The sequence below is a fragment of the Vombatus ursinus genome, unplaced genomic scaffold, assembly GCF_900497805.2.
Source record: "Vombatus ursinus unplaced genomic scaffold, bare-nosed wombat genome assembly UNPS02011334.1, whole genome shotgun sequence".
Classification (NCBI taxonomy): Eukaryota; Metazoa; Chordata; class Mammalia; order Diprotodontia; family Vombatidae; genus Vombatus; species Vombatus ursinus.
Genome location: NW_020951112.1, coordinates 1,513,000 through 1,529,797, shown reverse-complemented (window position 1 = coordinate 1,529,797; position 16,798 = coordinate 1,513,000). Strand labels below are relative to the sequence as shown.

General features: G+C 38.8%; 1 protein-coding gene across 2 annotated transcripts in view; it reads left to right on the top strand.

The window, feature by feature from the left end:
- The window catches only part of PARPBP (PARP1 binding protein), a 75,617-nt gene that overhangs the window by 48,517 nt on the left and 10,302 nt on the right, over positions 1 to 16,798 (top strand). For both annotated transcript variants that reach the window (XM_027855881.1, XM_027855880.1), the window contains 3 exons: positions 5,372 to 5,555; positions 8,593 to 8,771; positions 10,192 to 10,273. In XM_027855881.1, the coding sequence (XP_027711682.1) occupies positions 5,372 to 5,555; positions 8,593 to 8,771; positions 10,192 to 10,273 (445 nt within the window). The remainder of the gene's footprint in view (positions 1 to 5,371; positions 5,556 to 8,592; positions 8,772 to 10,191; positions 10,274 to 16,798) is intronic.

Here is a 16,798-nt window from a genome sequence, read left to right as displayed (position 1 = left end):
CGTTATTAGTCATTAATTATGGTGTGGGGTTTTCTTTTTCCTTGATGCAACCCAGGGAGAGTTAATGAAGGCAGATGGTATACTTGAAAAAACCAATGTGCTTAGAAAGATGGTTTTTGGAAATTGCACAGAATTGGAAAAACATTTAAAGTGATGTATTTGAAATCAGATCAGTTGATTCCAGTAATTCAAATGTGGAAAGTGAGTAATAACAATGCCCAAGCATCTACTATATTTTATAGCTGAACAAACAGGGCTGTAGTGGCATTGTAAAACTGTCAATTAAGAGCAGCTAGGTGGCGCAGTGGATAGAGCACCAACCCTGAAGTCAGGAGGACCTGAGTTAAAATCCAGCCTCAGACCAAAACTTTTGACACTTACTAGCTGTGTGACCCTGGGCAAGTCACTTAACCCCAATTGCCTTAAAAAAAAAGAGAGATTTCCTTAAAACTGTCAATTAGTCAATCAACAAGCATGTATTAAGGACCTACTATATGCCAGGTGTGTTGTGCTAAGTGCTGGAGTTGTTGTTCAGTCATTTTCAGTCATGTCTGACTCTTCCTGACCCTGTCTGGGGTTTTCTTGGCAAAGATATCTGAGCGGTTTGCCATTTCTTGCTTCAGCTCCTGCTCGTGAGGCCTAAACAGGGTTAAATGACTTGCCCAGGGTCACACAGCTAGGAAGTGGCTGAGGCCAAATCTGAACTCATGAACAAGCCTCTTCCTGATTTTAGGTCCGGGCACTCTATCCACTTCACTACCTAACTGCTGGAGTTCCAGAGAGAAAAATGAAAGTCCCTGCCTTCAGAGAGCTGCCATTCTGCTCCAGGAGACAATGTGTATAAATACTTACAAAATAAATACAGAGTAAAGACAACATAGACTAGCTGATGACTTTTTGAAATGGAAAACATGTTCCACTTTGGCTTTTAAAGAACCAGAGTGTTTCTGTATTTAGAACTCTAATGTGAGCTACTGTAGTAATAGCTGCTCAACTTACTAGCTAAGTTGTGACAGTATTTCATTAATGAGTCAAAGATGAAAGGAGGAAATGCAGTGTACTAGCGCTGGGTGAAAACTCAGATGCTTAGAGATGTGATTATAGTCTAGGGCAGAGGTGTCAGCCACATGACCTGTGGGCCTTGTGTGGCCTGTAACATCCCCGAATGAGGCCTGGACCAGATTAAACTGTAATTGGGAAATATTTAGCGAAAATAAATAAAAGTAACAATAAAACATAGATAATGTTGATAGGTGGTTTTTGCAGGGATCCTTATGTGTGGTTTAGAGGCTCCCTTTTCTATTTGAGTTTGATACCATAGGTCTAGTAGATTCCACCTCAGTTTCATTCCAACTTCCCCTCCATACCTGCTGTTGAAATAAGAAGTGGGCTGTTTCCTCTGAACGTTGACCGGCCATTATCTCTTTCTTCAATCCTGTCCCACATGAAGAGGTGGCCTTTCTCCTGTCCAAGCCAAACCCCTCTACACGCACACTCTCTCTCTCTCTCTCTCCCCCCTCTCTCTCTCCTCTCTCTCTCTCTCTCTCTCTCTCTCTCTCTCTCTCTCTCTCTCTCTCTCTCCCCTATTCCATCCCATCTTCTCCAGTAGATTCCCCTCACTATCATCCTTCCTCTCTCACTAATCTTCACTCTTTCCCCGTCTACGGGCTGCTTCCCTACAATCCACAAACATGCCCATGTCTCTCCCCTTTATTTAATTTGTCCATCCTCACTGGTGATTACCCTCTACTTCTTGTGACTTTTGTGGCTAAATTCCTTGCAAAGGCTCTCTCCAGTTGGTGCTTTCTCTTCCTGTCATCTCATTTTTCTCATTTCTCTAGAGTCTGGCTTCTCACCTCATCATTCGGTTGGAATTGTTCTCTCCAAATTTAGCAGTGACTTCTTAATTGTCAAATCAAACAGCCTTTTCTCAGTCTTTCTGAATTCTCTGTAACCTTTGACTGTTGATTATATCTCATCAGTACCTTTGTTCCTGGACCATCTTTGATTGGAGGGTAGAAGCTCCCCCTTTGTAGCTTTTTTAGCTTTCTTTTGTATGTTGTCTTTCCCCATTAAATTGTAAGCATCTTGAGGGTGGAGACTGTCTTTGTTTTTCATATTTGTATCCCTAGTGTTTTATAGTGACTAGCACATAGCAAATACATTTATTGACTGACTTACTGACCACCATCTTCTTGATACTGTCGATTTTTGTAACACTAATCTCTCCTGGTTCTCTTCCTACTTGTCTGATCAATCCTTCTCAGACTTGGAGGATCTTTGTCCAGGACATGTCCCTAATTGTGTCAATACCCAATACAATGCTGAACTTTGTCAACAGCTTCTTCTACATCTACTGACATAATTATGTGGTTTTTGTGATTTTTTTTTACCATTTATTTTATTTTACTTTTTCCAATTACATGTAGGTTTCCATTATTTTTGTTGTTTATATGATTAATTGTGCTTATTTTTTTCCATAATGCTGAGCCATCTTTGCATTTCTGGTATGAATCCAACTTGGTCAAAGGAAGTAGTTTTATAGATATATTGCTATGATAAGATTTTATTTAAATTTTTTATATCAATTTTCATTAGCAAAATTGATCTATAGATCTCTTTCTCTGCTCTGTCTCTCTTGGGTTTGTATATCAGAACCTTTAACATTTTTATAATAGTTTGGATGAAGATTCAGCTGTTATACTTCTGAAGTTTGTGGATAAAATGAAATTAAGACAGGTATTAGTGCATAAAATGACAACAGAATTAGTGTCTAGAAATAGCTCAACAGTTTTGAACAGAAGCTAAAGTTATAAGATAATGTTTATAGGAGTAAATGTAAAGCTGCGCAGTTGGGTTCAAAAAATCAATTGTACTAGGTATAGAGTATGAGTCAGAAGGGGAGAATGTAGTTAGATGTAGCAGCTTGACTGACTAAATTGTTTACATTCTAAACAGGTTAGAAAGACATTCTCTTCTTATTTTAATGCAAGCACTCCCAGTTTCTTCAAGCAATCCTCACAAAATCTGGTTTCTAAATTCCTTGTTGTCTTAGTCAGTTTCTTTTCTTTCTTTTTTAAATGGTATTTTATTTTTTCCCCAATTACACTTCAAGACAATTTTTAGCATTCATTTTTACAAGATTTTGAGTTTCAGTTTTCCTCCCTTTCTCCCCTCTTCCTAAAATGGTAGGCAATTTGATATAGGTTATATATGTGCTATCATGTAAAACATAGTTCCATATTAGTCACAGTTATGAAAGAAAAAGCAGACCAAAAGGGAAAAAAAAAACACAAAAAAGAATAAGTGAAAAAAGTATGCTCCATTCAGAACCCCTCAGTTCTTTATCTGGATGTGGACAGCATTTTCCTTTGTGAGTCATTTGCACTTATCTTGGATCATTGTGTTGCTGAGAAGAGCTGAGTCATTCATAGTTGATCACCACACAGTGTTGCTGATATTGTGTACAATGTTTTCCTGGTTCTGCTCATTTCACTTTGCATCAGTTTGTACAAGTCTTTCCAGGTTTTTCTGAAATCTGCCTGTTTATCATTTCTTATCGCACAATAGTATTCCATTACATTCATATACCACAGCTTGTTTAGCCATTCCCCAATTGATGGGCATCCCCTCAGTTTCCAATATTTTGCCACCATAAAAAGGGCTGCTATAAATATTTTTGCACATGTAGGTCCTTTCCCCTTTTTTGTGATCTCTTTGGGATACGGACCTAGTAGTGGTATCACTGGATCAAAGGGTATGCACAGTTTTATAGGCCTTTTGGCATAGTTCCAAGTTGCTTTCCAGAATGGTTGGATCAGTTCATGACTCCACCAACAGTGCATCAGTGTCCCAATTTTCCCACATCTTCTCCAACATTTATCATTTTCCTTTTCTGTCACATTAACCAATCTGATAGGTATGAAGTGGTATCTTAGAGTTGTTTCAATTTTCATTTCTCTAATCAAAAGTGATTTAGAGCACTTCTTCAACTACCTATAGATATCTTTGATTTCTTCATCTGAAAACTGCCTGTTCATATCCTTTGACCATTTATCAATTGGGGAATGGCTTATATGCTCATAAATTTGACTCAGTTCTCTATGTATTTAAGAAATGAGGCCTTTATCAGAGAAGTTTGCTGTAAATATTGTTTTCCAGCTTTCTGCTTTCCTTCTAATCTTGGCTGCATTGATTTTGTTTGTGCAAAAGCTTTTAAATTTAATATAATCAATTATCTATTTTACATTTTGTAATGCTCTCTATGTCTTGTTTCATGTTCTGTCCTTTGCCATAGATCTGACAGGTAGACTATTCCTTGGTCTTCTAATTTACTTACGGTGGCACCCTTTATGTCTAAATCTTGTACCCATTTTGACCTTATCTTGGTATACAGTATAAGAAGTCGGTCTATACCTAGTTCGTAACCTATGTCCTAGTCACTTTCTCCTGAATATCCTCTAGTTTATCTGTTTGTGGTCTCCAGAACTTAACACAATATTCTACATGTGATTCAGAGGAATTCTTACCTTTCAACATGGATTCTGTGCTTCCATTAATGTGGCCTCAGGTTGCTTAATTTCTTTTTACCACAAACAAGACAGATATCGTTGGCTTCTACTGAACTTCTGGGCCTTGGGGAGCTCCATGTATTTTTCATATAGCTCTGGAGAGGTACTTTTTTCAATGTTGTTTTTAGGAATTTTAATTTAATACTTTTTACTTACTAACTTTAAAAATTGAGGGTCTTTTATGATGGAAGAGGAAATATTATACTTCAGCACCAGTTATTGTCTTTATGGACTGTGCAAGGGTGGGGAATCTGTGGCCTCAAGGTCACATATGGCCCTCTAGGTCCTCAAGTGTGGCCCTTTGATTGAATCCAAACAAATCCCCTTAATTAAAGGTCACCATAGTATATTTTATTAGAGTCACCAAACAAAGATAGTTGGAATTGTTCTTGTAAATTTACATACATTGCAAATTCTTCTAAAATAATTTTTAATGAGAAGCTCAGTTTTTTGGTTAGAAATGTTCCAAGATACCCATTATAAAATTGCTCGACATTTTCTTTAGTCTTTCGTTTTAAAAAAAAAATCTTTCTCCTCCAGTCTTACAAGTCAAGAAGAGAAATTGCCATTAATGCTAGAAATGATTCTCACCTTTTGAAAACAAGCTTTTATTTTGCCTTAAGTTGCTCACATCAAAAGACCACTTGCTGTTTCCCTAGATGCTGCTGTTTGACTTAAAAGATCACTCACCTTCTTTCAACAGTGTTGATTAACTGTGAAAATCTGATTTTCAAAATAACAAGTCTGTTGATGCATTGCCAATATTACAATGACGGATGATCCCTTATTCCTATTTTCAGAATGGCAGGAGGTCGGATACTCTCGGCAATAAAGACAGAGTTGATAAAAGGCCGAAGCAGTGGGGATCCATTCCGGCAAGCAACAGAAGAAGTTACTCAGGATTTGGATTTGAGGATTAAAAACATTATCAACTCTCAACAAGAAGACAGAGTTGTTAACACCACTGGCAGCAGCCCAGCACGGGTAATGGATTGCCTTTTTCCTTTTTAGTCTCCTAATGAAAGAATTATCTCTTTTGTCATTGGAAATATGATTCAATACTTGCTTAAGGCAGAGGAGTGTGACTTCCTCTGTATTGAGACTTTGTTCAAAGGAAATCTTTTCAAGTAAGATCGTGTTAATTTTTTGGTTGTCAATTTCTAACAACTGAAAATATTCCTAAATTGAATGTTGCTATCTGAGGCAGTGTAACCCAATGGCAAGAGTACTGGACAAAGGTCAGAGCATCCTGGTTTTAGTCCTCGATTGACTGCTAAGTACAATTGTGTGATATTAAATAAGTCACATAATATTGAGGAGACAAAATGGTGCCCTGGGGTCAAAGGACCTGGTGAAAATTCCAGCTCTGACACTTAACTACCTGTATGACCTTAGCAGGTGACTTACCCTTCCTGGGTCTCAGTTTCCTCAAGTGTCAAATGTGGGGTTTGGACTAATTGACCTCTAATGTAGCCCTTCCAGCACTAACATTCTATTAATTCAAAATAATCTTTAAGTTCCTTTCTGTCATGAAAAAATATTATGATCCTTAGCTCATGTGGTAGTTTAAATATAGTTTATAAATTTGTGTAAATATTTGCTATTTAGCTACCATGGCAGTTTTTCTAAAGCATATCCTAATTTCTCCCCATCTACACCAATTATAAAATAATGTAGTTTTCAGCTCCCAGGTCCCTTGTGGTATGGCATGCTAGGCATTATAAAGTAATGTTAGTCTTTTTGATGGCTAATTTCAAACCAGGCCTAGTGGTGATTGTGGTCTATAGCTAAAACTCACCTTTTCCAGCAGAATTTCCCCTACTCTAGATTCCCTCATTCTCTACCAGACTTAACTCTGTACATAACTATGCCAAAAAAGTAAAGGAAAGATCAATTTTCTGATATCTCATCACCCAGTTGGCTACAGCTGATGAATTTCTCAGGCACAGAAGCTCTTAAAAACATTCTTTATCAGTGCAGAGATTTTTCATTAGTGGAGGGGAATACCCATAACAGTGAAAAAAAGTGTTTTTAATGTCTAATAATGTAGGAAGCTTGTTATAATATCGTTTTGCCCTAGAACAAACTTTGTTATAAGATGGTTCCGTCTTAGATTTTTCCTAAGGGTTTTTATTAATTAGCCAGTTAAGGACCTTTTCATAAGTTGGCTCTGTGATATTGACCTTACAGACAGAATTATAATGGGCTCCAGTGTAGAAAGAAAAACTCTTGCTTAACTCTTGTCCCTATGTTAGATTCTTGTCGGAAGGAGCTACATTGAGGGATGCCATTCTAGCTGAGATTGCCCCACACTATGACAATCTGCAGATGGGAGAAAGCCCTGCATCTCCACTGTGTATTTTGATTAAGCCTAAAGGGGTGAGCAGCAGGCCTATTTCACCTCACCTCAGTGAGCCCCAAAGGATCCTTGACCTCTGACTGCCTACAGCCCCCCTGCCTGAGCCTGAGTCAGGTGATAGCCCCAGGTGATGAGCAGCACAGTGGATGCAACAGCTCCTAGCCCCAGGGCTCAGGAGTGTCCCATCTCTTGCAGCAAGGGTTTTTAAAAGCAGCAAGAATCTGGTTTCAAAATAGAAGCTTTTAGGCGAGTCCCAAGTCCTAAAACTAGGGACATTCCTTGAGGCTTGGAGTTGGTGTTTGCTTTTAGATTGTCTAAATATAGTAATAAATAAATGGTGATAAACATACGGAATTCATCGGTCCTGACAATGAACTAGAAATGGTTTGGATAGGTTGGCAGATGTTAGAGCTACAGGTTATTAAGCAGCAGTGAAGGCCTTTTGGAATACGTCCCTAGCCTTTTGAGGTTTATATCATGAATGCTTTGCCACAAACATGGTCTTGGTGCCGCTGTTTCTGAGACAAAATATTGGATAAGCAGGAACATTTTAAATCACAATGAGATTCCTGCCATTGTATAGTCACAGTACTTTGCTGTTTTTTGTTGTTTGATCTTAATGACAGTCCTGTGAGGTCAGGCTGAGGGTATCATCCCCATGTGATGCTTGAAGAAACAGATACAGAGAAGTGTCATTCCTGGAGTCCTAGGGTCAGGCTCTGACAGGAGGAGGACTTGGGCCTAGGTGTCTTGGCACAGCCTTCTCTTTCTACTTGATCCCACTCCTTTCTACAAAGCTATGGATTTGGACCTAGAAGGGACCTAGGTTATCCAGTCCAATCCCCTCATTTTTCAGTTGTGGAAACTGAGGCCCAGTGACACTGGTTTTCATGTGTGATTTGTACTTGTTGTCTCACCATTTTGTGGTCTTACCTCATAGTTACCAAAATGATTTTCCTAAGCCATACTTACTCCTCTCGCTTCCCTACCTCATATATCCCAGTGGCTCCCTATTCCCTTTAGGATCAAATATAAGCTCCTCTGTTTAGCTTTTAAAACCTACATAACCTGGCTTCAACCCACTTTTCCAGCCTCTCCTTCCTGTCCTGGGCAGTTCAGTCAAACTGACCACCTCTCTGCGCCTCTCTCACACAGGAGGCAGGCAGACTCCCCATCTTCCACCTCTGTCCCTTGCTCTTGCTATTATCCCCCATGCCTGGAATATACTCCCACCTTACCTCCCTTTTTCCAAATCCTTTGTTTCCTTCAAAACTGAGAGCAAGTACTGCCTTCTCCATGGAGTCTCTTGTCATTCTCTGAACTGCAAAAAATTACCCTGTATTTAATTCCTATCTATTTCCTAGATGCTTATTTCTGTCCATGGTGTTTCCCATAGTGGAAAGTAAGCTCCCTGAGGACAGGGACCAACCATTTTACTTTTGTCTTTGTATCCCCAGTGCCTAGCACAGTGCCTGGCACATAAAAGGTACCTTAACAAATGCTTATTGATTGAGTCATAGTTAATGTTCAGTTAGCCCACCAAGGAAGGAGAGTATTGACACAGATAATGGAAGACTATGAGTAATGGGGCAGGGATGGGGAGGGGACGTGTGTGTGTGTATAATCTTTATTACCTCTACTTTAAATTATTTTTGGTTTTAGCCAAAATCGTATGCCATTAATCATGGCACTGCCTACTGTGGCAGAGAGACGGTGAAGATTTTACTTGTTCTCTTGGATGAAGAAGCATCGAATCCTCCCACTGAAAACAAAGCAGACCTTTTGTATGGGGAAGAAAATACAACTTCATACACTGGCACTCCTATCCTGACTCTTTTTAGGTGAGGAATGAATGAATGAATAAATGAATGAATGAAGAATGAATGAAGGAAAATTTATTAAGTGCTTACTATGTGCTAGGCATACAGATGTAAAAAGAGTGATACCACGTGTCCTTCAGGGAGCTAATGGGGAAAGACAATGCCTCTAGGGCAGTGGAGGCCGAGAAAAGAAAAGCAGGGCTGGCTGGGATGTGGTAAATAGATGGTAAGATAGCCTGGGTTGACAACTGCAGAGCTGGATAGAATATAAAAGTGGATGGCAGCCTGGTGTCTGAGGCCAGTCAGGAGACATGATGGAATAAGAGGGCTGGTTGCATTTATTCATTAACCAGCTGAAATGCCCCCTGTGGTAGGAGCTTCCATGAGGAAGGGATAAACTTGACCAGGGAGGGGAAGCATGGATGGGTTCTTGGAGGTCTGGGCCTCCATTTAATTACTAAATGAGGACATTTTTAAAATTAATATCTGCCTCTCCTTACTAGTTTAATTATTTGTTTGCTGGAAAGCAGAATGGTAAGCCAATTGACCTCTCAAGGATGCTTTTAAGTCATTCATTCTCTGATTCCAATTTTTCCCTCAAACATTCATTTTGTTAAAAGATGCTGACCTGATTCTTCCTTTAGAACAGTGATCTCCAAACGTTTTTGATCATCTGTTAGAGCTATCCCAAAGGTGCCTTCAGAGGGTCTATAGAAAATGTATTTCATTCCAATACTCTTATTCAAGTGCAAAAAAAAATTTTTTTTAATCCATTTTGGAAAATTGACCACAGAAGACTAAATATAAAAAGTCATAGGATGAGGACATCTCTTTTCACGTTGGTTCCATGTGAATCGCACCAAGACATGAGAAACAAGTAATAGTGATGATGATAATAATCACAGCTTTGGCCAGAATCCTGTACATTCCTGCCTTCTAAAGGCTCCCTTGTTACTCCCCACTCACAGCTCTGCACTCACTGTAGATCTTCTGGCAAAGACTGAATGGAGGAGGATTCTTTTTTGAGGCATGTGTTGTACCAGGTCACGTCTAAGGTCCTGTCCAGTTTTGATATTCTGTGATATTGTGATTAGGGTGACCAGCATTCAGAAGTGGTACCAAATCAATTCATTTTAAAAATAATTTTTATCATTATAATTGCCTGAAAGTTTACATCCTGAATCGTTGCCTAAAATTTGAGTTTTTAAGAAATGAAAATAATGGCCTACATAAAAAATGACCTGTGTAAACTTAATTAACTCCCAGGACTCTAAGAAAAGAAAAAGGAGGTGAAAGCACCATTATATAAAACTGCAGAGACTCATAATCAAGAATAAATCATCTAAGATCATAGAAATGCTGCTTTCTGTGGGGAAAATCAGAATAAATAAAAGCCACCTTAGAAGATGGATTATCATTACCTAATTCTTTTTTTATTCAGTTCTCCAACACAAGCAAATGAATTCCTGATCAAGCCTTTAAGAGAACGTGTTCAGAAATCTATGGAAGAGAAAAGAATAAAGGTACGGTATGATTAATTTGGTTAAGTTATACATGAAATTATATTATCATGGATGTTACGTACAACTACAAACATCTTTGGTGGTAGCATACTACATAAAGGAGATACAGGATAAAATGCAACATATCTAGGAAAATCAATTTTAAAGAGAATATTGTAAATTTTTAAGTTGACTATTATAAAAATACTCTATCTCTGCAATCTTGGTTAATGTGCCTCTTGCTATTTAAATCTTTCTTGTTTTCAAAGAAGAAGAAGAGAAGGGAAAATGAAGCATGAAAGATGAAAAAGCCTTAGATTTTGACCTAGAAAGGACCTTAGAGGTTTCCTTGTCCAACTCCTTCCTTTTACAGATGAGGAAACTGAGGCTTAGTGAGGTTGAAAGATTTAGCCAAGGTCCCACAGATGGGGAGTATGTAGCAGAGCTGGGGTTCTAGCCCAGAGCTTCTGACTCGAAAACCAGTCTTCTTTCCATTCTACCTTCATTATTTGCATTTCTAATATCTTTAGTTTTCTGTCCCCAGCACTTTCCTGTGCTTTTTTTCTACACTGTTTAAGGTTCCTAGAAGACCTTCTGCTCACTTCTCTGGTCTGGTGAAATCCTAATGATCCTTTAAGACCCTGCTCAAATGCCAGCTCCTTCATGAAACCTTCCTGATTTCCCCAATCAATAATGATTCTTTTCCACTGGAATCTCACTGATTACTCTGCACTTAAAGAGGTCATGTGATCTGAAAGATGGCGATATAAGTTATGTTCAACCCCGGTCTCTGGTTGTGCAATCTTAGAACAGTTTTTTTAATAATTTATAGTATAGACATTTATAGTAATTATTTATAATTTATATATACTATATATATATATGTAATATATACTATAATATATAGTAATTAGAATTGTACCACAAAGGGAAGGAGGAGGAGACTGCTTGTACATGATTTAAAGCCTTCTGAGATGATAATGGAGAGTGAAACTACCTGAAGCTCCCACTCGCTCACCTTAACCATATGCTGGTGGACTATGTGCCCAATGCAAAGGATTTGCCATGCTTGAGCTCCAGACTTCAACAGCAGTGGCCTCTACCTTGGTATCCTCATGTCATGACTCAGTCTGAATTCCCCACTTCTGGTGAACTTGTTGGGCATCATGACACAAAAATGGTATGATAACAGTGAACTAGGTGAACAGACCCAGTGATACAGAGCTTGTTAGAGGGGCAAATATTTCCATACCTAAAGGAAAGGGTTGGTATAAACGCATCTGTAGTCCTCTCCACTTCCTAGGCATCCCAACAAATCTCCACACATCCCAACATAAAGAGCTTAAGTTCACCTTGCCCAGAGGGTCTGGACAGTAGAGAACATGTTCTATGGCAATGGAAGGATGAGAGGTGGAGGAATAATGCTGAGAACAGAGGAAAGATGGCAAATGACCAGAAGGCCAAGAGAGAGGTTGAGTTGTTATTGTTGTTTGGTTGTGTCTGACTCTTTGTGACCCCATTTAGGGTTTTCTTGGCAAAGATACTGGAGTGGTTTGCCATTTCCTTCTCCAGATCTTTTTACAGAAAAGAACTGAGGCAAACAGGGTTAAGTGACTTGCCCAGGGTCACCCAGCTAGTAAATGTCTGAGGCCAGATTTGAACTCAGGAAGATGAGTCTTCCTGACTCCAGGCCTAGTGCTCTATCCACTGTGTCACCTTGATGCCTGAGACATTGAATATAAATTAGCTAATAAAGCAACAGTCAAAATCATAAAGAAAGAGAAAAATGAGCAAGCAGGCAATAAAAGATCACGATGCAATGAATAAATATTGCAGTGTTATGGAAACTGAACCAAAATTTCACAATGAAAAAAAGATAGTAAGTTATGCAGAATCCCCAGAAATGATGGAACAAGAAACTCTGGAATTGTTTAAAAGAGAAATTGAACTATTATAGGAAGAAATTCAAAGGAAATTAGTGCAGAGCTCAGGATATTTAAAGAAGAAATCAGTAAAACAAGTCTGAGAGTAGACGATTTAGAACAGATGACAGAATTTTCTCAAGACAGTAAAGGCCATAAGAAAAAATGACAGGCCTGAAACTTAATAAAGAAGTGGAATAACTTTAGGCAGAACAAAAACAAAAGAAAATTACATTGGAAGAACACATGAATTTTATGAGAGCCGAAGTGACTGACCTGGAAAACATGGTATGTAAAGGATAACTGAAAGATCATAAGATTCTCAGAAAAACAGTCATTTATGAAGTCAGAATACAATACCCTAGAAACTGACAACAGGTCTGTCCTTTATAACTATTAAAAACAGAAAACAAAGTATTGATCATCAGGACCTGTACAAATCAGTACAAAATTAGTACAAATTTCTGACAAACACCAAGGCACAGAGTGGTTAAGTTCTGGAATTCAATGCCAAACAATGAATATTAAAGTAGCCAAAAGTAGCTAAAAGAAAGACTTTTATCTATCAAGAAATGTTCATTTAAATAATCTAGGACTACTTCTCCACGAGAAATCAAGGAAAAGATTGTGATGCACCCCCCCAAATAAGATAATCTACATAACTGAGCAATGGTTAAAAAAAAAAAAGATAGAATTTCAACATAGGAGAAACATTTGATTGGTTCCTCCAAAAGAAGCCAGAATTGCATAGATTATGTGAATTCTAAACTATTCAGCCGATCATTCATCATGCATTTGTTGTGTTCCTCCTATGAATCAGGAACTGTACTAAGCATTAGGGATACAAAAGAATGCCAAAAAAAAAAAAAATAGGTACAGTTAACAAGAAAAGACTAAACCATAAATCAACTCAGCTTTCTAAGGTAAGGCAAGACCTGAAAAAACCTTTATTTTTTTTTTAAAACAATAACTAACGGCCAAAGAGAAAACAAAGAATTATTAGGGGACAAAAGGATGTATGAGGATAAAGATTTAAGGGGAGCTAAACGCAGGAAGAAGAAGGTATGGACAAGAATTGGATTACTATTTGGCAGACTGAAATCCACATTCCCTCAAAAAGGAGATGAGTGAAGGTAAAACAGGGAAGTCACTCATGTGCAGTATGGGAGAGAAGAGTAAGAAGGAACCAGCTTGCCATGGGTTTGAGCAGAGAAAGGATCATAATTTTGCTGGTCCCTGAACATCTACATGGGGAGATTTTGTAGAGCAGGGTAAGAAGACGCGAGTGGAAAGACTTGGGTGGAAGAAAGGAATATAGGAGGCTAGTCTTTCTCTAGAAGGGTTAATAATGAGGGGAGGCATTGAAGCGTGTACCCATGGGGGTAGAGGGAAGAGTGATGAACTTTCTTTGGAGTGGATGGATACCATAAGAGACCACCACCTCTGAGTGGTGGGTATGCTTCCCAAGACTGGATCAAACCTCAGGAGAGGGGGAAGGAGATGTCCCCATAGGTGGCTGGCTTCCAAAGTAGAAGGGGTGGGTACCTTGGATCCAGTGGTAGGATGGGCCTTAAAGAGGGTGGAGTGGCGATGGTAATGGTGTGTACATGGTGGCTGGACCTGGTCTCATAACCCATCAGACAGAGCACTTCTCATCAAACCACACAGCCTTCTTCATGACTGATTATTTTCTGAGAGTCAGCCTCCAGAGATTAAGGCCCTTCCAAAGAAACTGATGGCGAAGGCAGGAGTGGATGAGGTCTGAATGGGTGCTAAGAGGGGAATGGGATAGAGGAAAACCTAAAAGTATTTCCTCTTCTAGAAACCCGCTGTAGTGTGACAAAGGAGAATGAACAAAGAGAGAGATGTCAGCATATAGCTTGGGACTAGGAGACCAGAAGAAATGAGGATAAAGTCCAGTAACAATTACAGCTCACATTTATATAGCACCAACTTAGGGCTTGCCAGGTGCTTTACATATGCCGTCTCTTTGGATCCTCACAACAACTCTGGCAGGTAGGCCCTATTTTTATCCTTATTTTGCAGATGAGGAAACTTAATACTATCCTAAATAATAAGTAAGTCAAAGAACAAAATCATAGAAACAAGGAATGATTATGCGAAAGGAAAATGGTAATGATGAAGCAATATACCAAAATTTCTATGATGCAGCAAAAACAGTCCTCAGAGGAAAAATATTCCTCTAAAAATATAAAATAAAAATAAAAAATTTCTCTAAAATATATGCAAAATAGAATATGGGGTCCTGCCCTGTAATGTGAGTTATGTGGTAGAGTTGCTCAGACCAAGAAGAAGTGGTTCTGGTCACCATGAACTGTGGTTCAGAAGATAAACTGTCTACAATGCTAGATTTCCCAGTAGGGTTTCCCACTAGGGCTGTTCACATGGATTTAAAAAGATTTAAAAAGTTAAAAAACCAGTGAGGACCTAAATCCCTCTTATTCTCACTGATCAACAAGGTGCTTCATAAGCCCCGGCAAGGATCCAGCCCAAGGGAAAGCTGAAATTTGTAGCTAGCACTGGGTAAGCAAATTCCAGCCTGTTCTGGTCCAACCTGTGTGCAAATTATTCTCCGAAATTGAAAAAGAAATCACTCTACTAGGTTTTTTTGGGGGGAGGGTTCTGTTTTTTCTTTTACAACATGACTATTATGGAGTGTTTTACATGACTTCTAGATAGAATTGCTTGCCTTCTCAATGGGGGTGGGGAGTGGGGAAGGAGGAAGAGAGAGAATTTGAAGCTCAAAATTTTAAAAATGAATCTTAAAAATTGTTTTAACATGTAACTGGGGAAAAATAAAATACTAAATAAATGAAAAAAAATCACTCTACTAGACTTCTTTAAGAGACAAAAATAGTCCTAACAACTAAATCAGGGAAGTCTATTTGCATAGTTGGTTTTCTAATTTTTAAAAATGCATATTCAGTTCATTAACTTACATCACCATCTTTCAGATCACATGATCTCTTTAAGTGAAGAGTAATCAGTGAGATTCCAGTGGTTTATTCTAAGAAATGTAAAACCGGTCATGAATACCTTTGATGTTGTAGCTCTATTACTTTATTTTTTCTATGGTTTTTACTTAGCTCTTTAGCTGGCCTAGCAAATAGCCCTGACATAAAGTAATTCAGAGGGAAATCGAGTCGGTGTTTCTGTGTTTTGTAGTATATGACTCTTCTAGCTGAAGCCTCAAGAATCTATATAACCAGATACACAACTGACTCTGGTACTTCATCAGATATAGGACTTGTTGGAATGACAGAATTGTAAAAGAAAATAATGTCACTGAGCTAACTATGGCTGGACACTTTAGCAGCTTGTAAATGCTTTTTAACTCTGACTCTCTTGATGGAAAATTTTCTTTTCGGTTGTGGAAAGAATCTATTCTCTGCAGTTGAAACCCTGTCTTGTAAAGTGTATTTTTAAGCAGGAAATGAGACTGAATTTGGAGATTTGGTATGTTTGATGACTTGTTTGTGAATTGCCCATCTCATATCATCTTGGTCAATGTCCTTAATTTCTCTGGCTCTTCTGTCTGGATGAGTGAAAAAGCATTTATTTAGCTCTTTCTAGTGTTAAAAATTGGGACCCAACACCAGTTCTGTACTGAAGGCAACACATAGAAGAGAGTAGTGGCCAGAGAAAGGAGTCACAGGGATGCTGAGTGGAGCCATAGGGCAATGAGTTGATCATCACACCATTTCCAGAAGCAATGCTAATACTGTGATTAGATTATTGATCCCAGAGAAAGAGATGGGAAGTGTTTATGTGTAGGAGAGGTAAGGGGGAGGAGAGGGGACAAGTTGGTGAGGGTACATGTGGGTGGTAGGGAGGATGGCAGAATGTCCCATGATATCTAGGGTGGATTAATGTGAAGTATGATCTGGGGTCAGCTAGAAACAGTCGGGTGAATTTGCAATTAACGAGTAAATCAAACTCAGCTCTATGCAAGTGGAAGGAAGGAAACAGGCATTTATCGAGCACCTACTATGTGCCAGGCACTGTGCTAAGCACTTTACAAATATTATCTCATTTGATTCTCACAACAACTTTGGTAGGTAGATTCTGTTATTATCCCTACTTTAAGTTGAGGAAACTGAGGCAGAGATGAAGTGACTTGCTTTAGTTCTAGAAAGTGTCTGAGGCTTGAATTCAGATTTCTCTGACTGCAGGCTCAGAGCTCTATCCACTGAGCCACCTAACTGTCTAAAAAGTTGGAATGCATGATCTCTGAGATACCTTGTAACTCTCAATTTCTATAATTTTAATTAGAAGATTAGAGAAGCATTGGGTATGGATGGAGCACTGAACTTGGAATCAGAAGGACTGGGAAAATGAGAGGGCTGAATTAACTGCTCTCTGAGGTCCTTTCCAGCTCTAAATCTCTGGCTATGGTGATTGTAGTCCAATAAGGCTTCTAGAAAGAGGTCAAAATGAATCGCATCTTGAAGAATGGGCAGGAGATGGAAAGGAAGAGAGACTGTTCTGGCCTGGGCCAACAGCATCGGCGAAGGCCTAGACAGAGAACAGCAGGAAAAGCAATGGAAAATAGTAGAAAAGAAAGTCATAGAGATATGACAGGGTCCAGTTTTGGCAGGCCATG